The sequence below is a fragment of the Leptodactylus fuscus genome, chromosome 11 (assembly GCF_031893055.1).
Source record: "Leptodactylus fuscus isolate aLepFus1 chromosome 11, aLepFus1.hap2, whole genome shotgun sequence".
Lineage (NCBI taxonomy): Eukaryota > Metazoa > Chordata > Amphibia > Anura > Leptodactylidae > Leptodactylus > Leptodactylus fuscus.
This window is the reverse complement of record NC_134275.1, coordinates 55460675-55472790: the sequence shown is the minus strand read 5'-3', so window position 1 is coordinate 55472790 and position 12116 is coordinate 55460675. Positions and strand designations below refer to the sequence as shown.

Here is a 12116-nt window from a genome sequence, read left to right as displayed (position 1 = left end):
GCCCACTCTCAAATGATCTGAAAACAAAGATTGTTCAACATAGTTGTTCAGGGGAAGGATACAAAAAGTTGTCTCAGAGATTTAACCTGTCAATTTCCACTGTGAGGAACATAGTGAGGAAATGGAAGACCACAGGGACAGTTCTTGTTAAGCCCAGAAGTGGCAGGCCAAGAAAAATATCAGAAAGGCAGAGAAGAAGAATGGTGAGAACAGTCAAGGACAATCCACAGACCACCTCCAAAGAGCTGCAGCATCATCTTGCTGCAGATGGTGTCACTGTGCATCGGTCAACAATACAGCGCACTTTGCACAAGGAGAAGCTGTATGGGAGAGTGATGAGAAAGAAGCCGTTTCTGCAAGCATGCCACAAACAGAGTCGCCTGAGGTATGTAAAAGCACATTTGGACAAGCCAGCTTCATTTTGGAAGAAGGTCCTGTGGACTGATGAAACAAAGATTGAGTTGTTTGGTCATACAAAAAGGCATTATGCATGGCGTCCAAAAAATAACAGCATTCCAAGAAAAACACTTGCTACCCACTGTAAAATTTGGTGGAGGTTCCATCATGCTTTGGGGCTGTGTGGCCAATGCCGGCACCGGGAATCTTGTTAAAGTTGAGGGTCGCATGGATTCCACTCAGTATCAGCAGATTCTTGAGAATAATGTCCGAGAATCAGTGACAAAGTTGAAGTTACGCCGGGGATGGATATTTCAGCATGACAATGATCCAAAACATCGCTCCAATCGACTCAGGTATTCATGCAGAGGAACAATTACAATGTTCTGGAATGGCCATCCCAGTCCCCAGACCTGAATATCATTGAACATCTGTGGGATGATTTAAAGCGGGCTGTCCATGTTCGGCGACCATCTAACTTAACTGAACTTGAATTGTTTGTCCAAAATCCCTTCATCCAGGATCCAGGAACTGATTAAAAGCTACAGGAAGCGACTAGAGGCTGTTATCTTTGCAAAAGGAGGCTCTACTAAATATTAATGCCACTTTTCTGTTGAGGTGCCCATACTTTTGCACCGGTCAAATTTTGGTTTAATGCATTTTGCACATTTTCTGTTAGTACAATAAACCTCATTTCAATCCTGAAATATTACTGTGTCCATCAGTTATTAGATATATCAAACTGAAATGGCTGCTGCAAACACCAAAATATTTAGAACTAAAAATGATTAAGATTAATAGGGGTGCCCAAACTTTTTCATAGGACTGTATATATATATATATATATATATATATATATATATAATATATATTATATCTGGGTTAGCTTGCCCTCGGGGGCGTTTATGTCTACTTACTGAGCTTGAGACAATGACCGATATGGATGGCTTATAATTACAGATAAGTGAGTAGTACTCGATCGAGTAGGTATTCAATCGAATACTACGGTATTCAAAATACTCGTGCTCGATCGAGTACCACTTGCTATTCAAATGGAAAAGTTTGATGCAGAACCAGCGTTGATTGGCTGAATGCTATACAGTCGGCCAATCAATGCTGGTTCTTCTCTTACCTTTAGAAGTCTTCTCCATGCAACTTCCCCGCGGCGTCTTCCGGCTCTGAAATCACTCTGCCAGGCATCGGGCCTGGGCAGAGCCATCTGTGCATGCCCGCGCTACAAGAAAATGGCCGCTTTGACTGTAAGCGGCCATTTTCTTGTAGTGCGGGCATGCGCAGACGGCTCTGCCCAGGCCCGATGCATGGCAGAGTGAATTCAGAGCCGGAAGACGCCGCAGGGACGCTGCACGGAGAAGACTTCTCGGAGGATCCAGCCCGACCCTCACTCGTGGACTTGGTAAGTATAATTTGATCGAATGTTGTCTACCCCTGAAACCCCTGAAGCATTTCCCCCACATAGACTATAATAGGATTCAATATTCAATTCGAGTAGTCGAATATTGAGGGGCTACTCAAAACGAATATCGAACATTTTACTGTTCGCTCATCTCTACTTATAATGTTTTTTTCCAATTTTTTTGTTGATGAGCAAACAGAGGTCCAGTCATTGCTGGCAAAGTATCATTTTAATGTGTAATATCTTTCACTTCTATATATTTTTAATAATTTTGTACAGTTTTTGGAAATCTAAACATGCAGATGTGACCGTTTTAGGAGCCTCACCATGGATAGAAGGAGTACAATCTGGTATAAGGCTCAGGTTTTTTTTTTTTTTCTATCCTCTGGATCAACACTATAGGGTACTGTAGGGTTATAGATTGGACTTGATGGACTGGTGTCTACATCCAACCTCATCTACTATGTAAATTATGCTCCTGCCCTGATACAATGTTTCTAACTAATCTAAATGACCGTGTGCATGATGACGTAATTCTCTTTTCGTTAGTGCCTCTCTGTTGGGGCCAGTTTATGGTGTTACAGGTTCCCTTTAAAATCTGTAATAAGTGTAAGATCTGACTACATTTGTTTGTAGTCTGTTACCTTGGAGATACATAAGTCTGCAGAGGAATTATATACATTACTTAGTGGTTTCAATGTATACAAGGGGCAAAACTACCGGGGTAGCAGCTGCCACAAGGCCCAGAACATTAGGAGGGCCAGCAGCAGCCACTACCACTTTTTTTTTAATTTTTTTAAATAGTCAGTTACCTGACTCCAGCAGGTAATGGGCCCTATTTACTTACCGATCCTGACTCTTGCTCATGGCCGCCAGTGCTTCCCCTTTTGCCAGGTTTAGTAAGACAGGCCACGGGTCTGCAAACTCCACAAACCTCATTCTACGAGGGGGGAGGGGGGTATAATGCATATATAGATCAGAGACCCAGGAGAGGTTAGGGAAAATAAAAAACACTTACTTAACTCTCCTGGCTCTGGAAGGCTTTCGGGCCTACTTGGTGATATCACGTGGGCTGGGCCAGTATCATTATGCTTTGCGATGCTAGCTCCGGATCAAGTGACATCTCTTCCATCAATGAAGTTGGCTGACATCACCGAGGAGTGTGTCAGAGCCATGGGGAGGTAAGTAACATTGTTTTTATGTTTGTATCCTCCCCTTGGTCTCTGATTTTTGTACTCTGGGGTCTGAAAAGACTCCAGAGTATAATAATTGTTCATGGGTGTCCACAGTGGGCATAATACTGTATGCATGGACCACTATGGGGCATAATACTGTGTGCAGGGCCCACTATGGGGCATAATACTGTGTACAGGGGCCGCTATGGGGCATGATACTGGTATGGGGGCCACTATGGGGGATAATACTGTGTGCAGGGGCAACTATGGGGTATAATACTGTGTTCAGGGGCCACTATGGGGCATAATACTGTGTGAAGGGGCCACTATGGGGCATGATACTGTGTGCAGGGGCCACTATGGGGTATAATACTGTGTGCAGGGGTCATTATGGGCATGATACTGTGTCCCAGTATTTATTTATTTTTTTACATTGTTATGTTGCATTTAAGCCCCACACCCATTTTTCTGAAAATACCACGTCTAACTAGTCAAAAAACTTTAGACCAAACTGGATGTGCAAAGATGTTCCACACTGCACCAAAGATGTGCTGCGTTTATGCCACCGTCTAGACTTAGTCACAATAGAAAATCTGGGGCAGAATTTCTAAACTTGAATACAGGACATGAGTAGTATTGTACTTATTTCAGATCCTGACCATTCCAAAAAACAAGTGAAACAGATTGGGGCACAGACACGTTTGGTTTACAGTAATGCTATGATCTATGATACTTTTATTATTTCTGGCCATAGGAGAAGCGGCCTGAAGTTTTTGCTGGTTTAGCAGATTTTCTAAGGCGTCTGTGAAAATGTTTCATAATGTGTTTGAATTTTGCTTGTTGTTTTTTGCTCGTCGAGTTAATCAATAACCATTAGCATTATTGGTACTAAGAAGCATTCAGAGCTTTTCAGCAAAACGGCCAGTGAAACGGGGAAATTTGCTTTTAAAATCTGATATTTGCAATGGTAAACTGCTGTGAGAAGTTATTGCTCTTCAAAATATTCAGATGCTCCGTTATTAAATAAAAAGCATTAGTGAGAGGTTTTAGATGGATCCTGAAGGAAAGTGCTCCTCTAATAAGTCAAAAGCATCATCAATTTTAGGAGTGAAAAGCTCAATTCTTCTTCTTCAAAAAAAAAAAAGTTTACTTTGATAAGATGAAAGGTAGAAATGTGGCTACAGAAAAACAATTTTTGGGCCAATTCTGTCAAATCAGAGTAAAATGCCATCTTATAGGAATTTATCCTCCATTAATGGCCAAGGTAAACGGATAGTCATCATGGAAAACAGAAAGCACATTTTTGCCTCACAACAAATTGCTGCCTAGCTGTCAATCTTAAGATCCATTCAATCCACTTATTAGAAGAACTAAGCTAAATATAAGTATAAATCTAGTTCTAAAGAAATATAATGCTGCCCACTATATGTAACAATATAACTGTCATAATACTGCCCCCTATGTACAAGAATATAACTGCGATAATACTGTCCCTACGTACAAGAATATAACTACTATAATACTGCTCCTATGTACAAGAATATAACTACTATAATACTGCCCCCTATGTACAAGAATATATCTATAATACTGCTCCAATGTACAAGAGTATAACTACTATAATACTGCTTCTATGTACAAGAATATAACTACTATAATACTGCTCCTATGTACAAGAATATAACTACTATAATACTGCTCCTATGTACAAGAATATAACTACTATAAGGGTGCATTCAGACTACGTAACGCCGGGCGTGTATGAGAGCCGTACACGCCGGCATTACGGCAGACTGCCGAACACTTCCCATTCACTTCAATGGGAGCGCTCGTAACAGCGGCGTTTACGAGCGCTCCCATTGAAGTGAATGGGAAGTGTTCGGCAGTCTGCCGTAATGTCGGCGTGTACGGCTCTCATACACGCCCGGCGTTACGTAGTCTGAATGCACCCTAATACTGCTCCTATGTACAAGAATACAACTACTATAACACTGCTCCTATGTATAAGAATCTAACTACTATAATACAGCTCCTATGTACAAGAATATAACTACTATAATACTGATCCTATGTACAAGAATATAACTACTATAATATTACTCCTATGTACAAGAATATAACTACTATAATACTACTCCTATGTACAAGAATATAACTACTATAATACTACCTTCTATGTACAAGAATCTAATTACTATAATACTGCTCCTATGTACAAGAATATAACTACTATAATACTGCCTCCTATGTATAAGAATATAACTACTATAATACTACTGTGTATAAAAATGTAAGCAGTATAATACAGTTCTCTAATGAACAATAATGTCACTGGCACCTGGTAATTTCTGTCAGGTTTCTATAGACATAACAGATTCATGTTTGTCTTCAGTGAACTCTTTATACCGCATATAATTTAAGGCTATTTTTTCTCGGAGTCCTCAGAACGGTATGTTTTTCACTTTCATGTCATGCTGAACTTTCCAGGGCGCAGTAACTATCCAGTCCTCACACAATGCTCCTTCTGCTGGGTCATTAATATCGGCCTTTACGCTTTGTCCTTTTGTGCGGTGAATTCAGGTCTTTAACCAGTGGAAATGGGAGACATATTTTTGTTCGTTGTGATGAGCGTCTCAATAAACATTATGTTTATTACGGTTGAATAACTAATGGCTCCTGGATGGGCCGGAGCGCGGCTGTGGAGAGTAGTTATGTGGATACATTTATTTGTTAAATGGATTTTGCTGTCATAAGACCATTACCAGGAAAAAATTAAGAAGCTAAATGAGAGGTAATAAAAGAAAAAACGCATCCAGATATCAGACGTCTTCAACTTTAAGTTATTTTTGTATAATTGAAAGAATTAACAATCAGATTTCAATATCAATTCACAGAGGAAATATAGAGAACATTTAGTACATTAAATCCGACTTCACTGTTAATGAAAAAGAAAAAGATACAGTGTATCGTATTACTTTAATAATAGGGAAAAGTCTGTGTTTTAAGGGCTTTGTATTGACTTTGACTCTGATTTTTGCTGAGACTGAACATTCCCTTGGTGTCCTGCTAGGGCTTTTTTTTTTCTTAGTGACAAAACATACAACCACAACATTCAGTCTTTGAAGGCGTAGTGGATACTGAACCCAAGGGGAAACAGAATAGGCATGGCCGTCTGAGGATACACTCAATGAATGATGAGGATATGAAGGGATTATTTATTTATTATATATATTTATATAATATAATATTATATATTCCATGGTGCTGTACATTATTATATTCATTCCATGGTGCTGTACATTATTTTATTCATTCCATGGTGCTGTACATTATTTTATTCATTCCATGGGGCTGTACATTATTATAATAATTCCATGGTGCTGTACATTATAATAATTCCATGGGGCTGTACATTATTATATTAATTCCATGGGGCTGTATATTATTATATTCATTCCATGGGGCTGTATATTATTATATTCATTCCATGGTGCTGTACATTATTATATTAATTCCATGGTGCTGGACATTATTATATTCATTCCATGGTGCTGTACATTATTATATTCATTCCATGGTGCTGTACATTATTATATTAGTTCCATGGTGTTGTACATTATTATATTCATTCCATGGTGCTGTACATTATTATATTCATTCCATGGTGCTTTACATTTGGGGGTTTACATACAGTACACAAAATATACAATACTAACAATGACTGACTGGCACAGTGGGGTAGAGGGCCCTGCCCGCGAGGGCTTACAGTCTATGAGGGAAAGGGGATAGAGACAGAAGGAGAGGGGGAGACTGTACAGATGGCAGTGCGGTGATAGTGTTATTGGAGGTTGTAGGCCTTCCTGAATAGGTGAGTCTTCAGGGCCTTCTTGAAGCCTGTGATTATGGGGGTCAGTCTTATGTGTCTTGGTAAGGAGTTCCAGAGTATGGGGGATGCACGGGAGAAGTCTTGGAGACGGTTACGAGGAGCGGATGAGAGTAGAGTGGAGTAGGAGGTCATTGGAGGATCTGAGGTTACATGTGGGCAGGTAGTGGGAGATTAGTTCGGAGATATATGGAGGGGACAGGTTGTGGATGGAGTGGGAATGAAATTTAAAACCTGACTTCAGATCCATGAAGTTTACCACCCACAAAATGAATAGATCAGGGAAGGTCTTGAAAAGGAAATGAATTGTGCATGTTTGGTTTGATGAATAGCTAGGTATGTGACTCTAATTATATTCGCTAGATAGTGCCCTTCCAGGACCTTTTTCTCAATTGCATCACCATACAACTACACCTGTTAGGGGCAGTGCACACTATTGTTTTTTTGTTTTTTGGCTCTTCATGTTTCACTAACCCAACAGGCAGCAGCATGGGCATGGCAATGGCAGGACACTCTCAGTAATTGACAGAGACAGGTAGAGAGAAGGGAGTAGCATGAAACATGACCCAACTGCTAAATGAATAGGCAACGGAAGCTCTTAAAGGTAAAGTTACTGTACTTTTGCTTGTGTATGCTTGGTTTGCTGGATAGGTAATTAGGTGACTTGTGACAAATTCCTAGATAATACCCTGCCAGGGCTTTTCTTCTCCACTTGTGGATATTACTGCACTTTTTAGGCTCTCCATGTCTCGCCCAACCCAACAAGAAGCCCAATGGGCAACACAGTGGGAGGAAGGGGGACTCTCAATGATTAGGGAAGACATGAAGGGGGGAAGGAGAATGTGCTGTTAATACAGCTTTGTAGACTGAGTAGACCCTTGCACCTGAAGACAGTCCCATGAGAAGTTAGGTTTATCATGCTCAGAATGAATACAATGACCATTCATGGAGTTGGAACTCATATGTACCTTAGTTTTAGCGGATGGGTAAGGTATAATAGGCGACAACTGCACTTAATGATGTTCGGACAAAGGTGAGGCACTAGATGGAAATTAAGAGGAAATTTTTCATCTTTAGCTATAGGGATATTTTATAATTTGTGGTAACTTTTCAATCAGACTCATTATGGGGGCATAGAATCCATCACAGTGGGCTGTTCAGCACCATGGCCAGCTCCCAATGTAACCAGCAGCATCCAGCTCAGCATTGAGGAATCCCAATATTTAAGACCCTGCTTAATATTATCAGATACATATCAGAACATGCTTAATTTATAGAGGGAAATCTTCTAAGAAATCCTTCCTATGATCCTCTTCAGGAAGCTCAGATAATTACTATGCTGACGAAATCCTTCCCCAACTACTTACCTAAAAGTGCTGACTAAGCAACTCTTAAGATATTTAAGCACATGAGAATTTATAATTAAAATGACATACAGTATGCAAAGAGTATTATGGACTTCAGTGAGATATATGAAAACATTAAACCACTCTTAGATGTCTTCCCACATGATACATTATGCAAATGTAACCTTGATACAATTCCAATGTATACATAGTGCTGCCGAGTGTATTAATGTGACCCAGCAGAGGCAATGAGCGAATGCTTTTGGTGTAGAAGTCTATTTATCTACACATGCAGCAGAGCTCAATTTGTCATTTAACTGTTCTCTTCAGTCACACTGATAACTTAATAAGTCAAGATAAAGCAGAGGTACCTGCAGTTCCTTAGAAAACCCTGACTTACCCAGCTCTACATCTCTATCTGCATATCCGTCTTTGCTACTGTGAATTAAGCTTCTATATTCAGATGCATAGGGTCATTTTATAGGGTCCTGGAGCAGAATATGGACCCTCCTGTTATAATGTGTTCTCCTGTTATGAATGTTGGAACTAAATATTACATGTTAAAGAGAATGTGTCACCATTGTATACATTGAACATACATATTTTTTATGTTTTTATGTAAGAATAATATGTATACCATATACATTTATAGAGTAGTATATAATTTTTTAAATATATATATATATATATATATATATATATATATATATATATATATATTATTTATTATTTATATATATATATTTTTTTTATTAAAACCAGAAATCCAACCGGACAACATTTATTTGCAGATTGTGCAACTTTTTTTTTCTTAAATTCTATTTTCTGTACAAGCACTGTAGCCTTTTAGCACTGGAGTCCTGGGTTTAAATCCTGCCAAGGACAAACATCTGCAAGGAGTTTGTATGTTCTCCCCGTGTTTGCATGGATTCCCTCCCATTCTACAAAGACATACTGATAGGGAAGCCTGTACATTGTGAGCCCTATATGGGGTTCACAATCCACATTAAAAAAAAAAAAAAAAAAAAAGATAATATGGTCGGCCATTTTTCCTGAGCTTCCCCTCCGTTCTGTTAATAGTGTTTAGTAATATATCCTTTAAAGCATAACCATGGTCATAGATAAAAAGAAGCCTGGAGACAATTTATTGGGATCTATGGGAGAGTTTTATATGAGTAGACAAGTTGTGACATCATCTATTGTAAGTAGTGACATAACGATGGGTCACCATGGGTGTTACCTATAGAGGTTTTATCTTCTATTGTAATCCTGTCTGTGATTCTGTTAATGAAGTGACTGCTACAAAGAAAACTCATAAAAAATGATCAAGTGTTAGGTTATTCGGCCAGAGTGAAAATTGCAGGGAACCTTGTTGCAGTACTCTGACCATTTGACTTTCCTGTGATCTACTCTAACAATATTTCCCCGTCTCTCCTCCTATACGTAGAATGCAGACATAGAGGTTATTTTTCACTCTGCTCCTGCACTTATTTTTTATCTTTTACAACTTGACAGTCATATCCTTAGAAACCTTTCCACTCAGACAGACCACATAATTTGATCTTCCTGAGCTGGCACTTTAATGCCTTCTAGTGACTCGAGACAGGCTGCGAAACATAAAATGATGAACACGCATTTAATCAATTGATGGAACTCCTGTTAATGAAGTGTGCATTTCTTGTTGCAATATAATACTCCAGAGATTGTTTTATCAGTTGGTAATAGTGTGTTACTCTCTAAGTGGAAGATACAGTATTAACTTTCCTCTTTTGCTGGTGCAATAATCATTCATTTCAAAGCCCCAATGCTCTGGAGGAGTAGGCAACACATTTGCTGTGGGTTGGAACCGCAATTCATTACTTGCAGTCTCGGTAAATGTTACTACCAAAAACTTTTACTAATGAACGTTCACTTTATTCATCACTTGAGGAGATTCTGTAATCCTTTATGTATCGGGGAGGAAATATACATAATCTTCAAGTACAGAAATATCTCAGAGAATGCGCTACATTGATGGCAAACTTGATGTCATATTCACATCTGCGTTCCCACCGAGCCAGACACCAATTATTACAATCTCAAGTGTATAAGGAGCAGATACATCAACAACCTCCTTCACTCAAGGATCATTTTTGAAGAACCTTGTCTTGAGGTGACAAAATGGCCCAGTATCCTTGTGATGTAGTGGATCTTGTTATCCAGTATGCCGGAAATTAATGTCACTTGGCTAATATTCTTCATTATTTTCTTTTTCAGCAAGGAAAAGAAATTGGTAAACTTCAATCTCCTCTAAAGGAATCAAATCTGGAGACCTGGAGTCAACCACCGGTATGTTATTTTGTCATAAAGTTTGAGATGGTTATATATTGTTATTTTCAGTGGTTGAGGTGTTACAAGGGTAAAGCAGAGCTATGTCTTCTGGTATCTAGTATACCTAGTGTCTTGGGTCCTCTGGATCCTGGCAACTCAATGTCTTGGGTCTTCTGAATTATGGTATAGAAAATGTCTTTGGTTTTTTGGCTTCTGGTATGCCCAGTTTCATGGGTCTTCTGAATTCTGGTATACCTAATGCCTTGGGTCTTTTGGATTCAGGTATTGTCCAATGTCTTGGATCTACTGGATTCTAGTATGTCCAGTGTCTTAGGATTTCTGAATTCTGGTACAAAAGAGAATCATCCATTAAAAGTTATGGCCACTGGAGAATTAGTTTCTTCTGGTTGCTTCTTCGGCTTTCTGTGTCTTTCAAGATGTACCTGAACAGTAAGACCCTCATCAATATGGTTTTGATACAAAGATTATTATTGCCTATTAAATCTATTTATATAGCTCATTGGTGTAAAAATGGATTTATTAATTGTCTAAGTTGTTGTTTTTCCTCACCGTTACAGAAAACCAAATTGGTGATAGTCCAAAAATAACATTTCAGTTCTTTTGGATCTTTGGAAGAGTCTGGCTATAGTTTTTTATTTCAAAGACATTCGTGGTCTTGTATTCAACTCCATAACTTGAAACAATCTACAGGGACGTAAGATAACGTAATTTATCCCGTCATGACATCATCTACTTAGTAGCGGAGATTTAGATTCAGCTGACCAGCTTAGCATTAGGATCATATGAGGTTCTTAGTACCTTAGTCATTGCAATAAGGAGACTGACTTACACAATGGTGGAAATGCTTTACAATGAAGATACTTTTGTCTATGACACAACATTGTTTCCTTATAGACCTCCTGGTGCATAAAAAATAATCAATAGAAATCAGTCACGTCAAGAACCAACTTTCTAGAGAGTACTTGGATATAAAACCATATAAAACCATATAAAACCATATATCACTCGATATAGGATGTTCAGACATAATAGATGTTTTTAGAATGGTATACATATACCTCTAGGTAACCTTCATTCCCCAAGCTGATTTACGCCAATAGCATAGCAGACTTTAGTCAAGGACAACTAACATATAGACAATGTACAGTACTGATGCATTCACAGGAACTTTTAGGATATTTAGGGACATATTTTAAGACTGAGCTTCAGTGTGGCAACTATTTTATATCTTATGCCTGATACATATGGTGATTCTATGACTACAAGTTATAGTAAAGGGGTTATCTGAGAATATGATGTTAAGCTCCACTTCCTCTTCTCAGGGAGTAACATCCCATCCATTGGTCACATAACCTTACTACATCTCATTCCCATTAAAATGAATTGATCTGTAATACCAAGCACATGCTTGGGAAGTAGTGAAGAGGTCACAGCCAATCCTATCATAGTTCTGGATAACTTGTTTAAAGAGGTGGCTTTTTTTGTATATGGTGTATTCTTAGGGTACGCCACAAATATCCGATCAGTGAGCCAACAGGAGGCCCCCAAATGAATTAGCTATAGACAATAAT

General features: G+C 38.8%; 1 protein-coding gene across 1 annotated transcript in view; it reads left to right on the top strand.

Moving 5' to 3' along the window:
- The window catches only part of LOC142184404 (protocadherin-11 X-linked-like), a 905556-nt gene that overhangs the window by 474858 nt on the left and 418582 nt on the right, over positions 1 to 12116 (top strand). The window contains exon 4 of the mRNA XM_075259249.1: positions 10471 to 10542. Within this exon, the coding sequence (XP_075115350.1) occupies positions 10471 to 10542 (72 nt within the window). The remainder of the gene's footprint in view (positions 1 to 10470; positions 10543 to 12116) is intronic.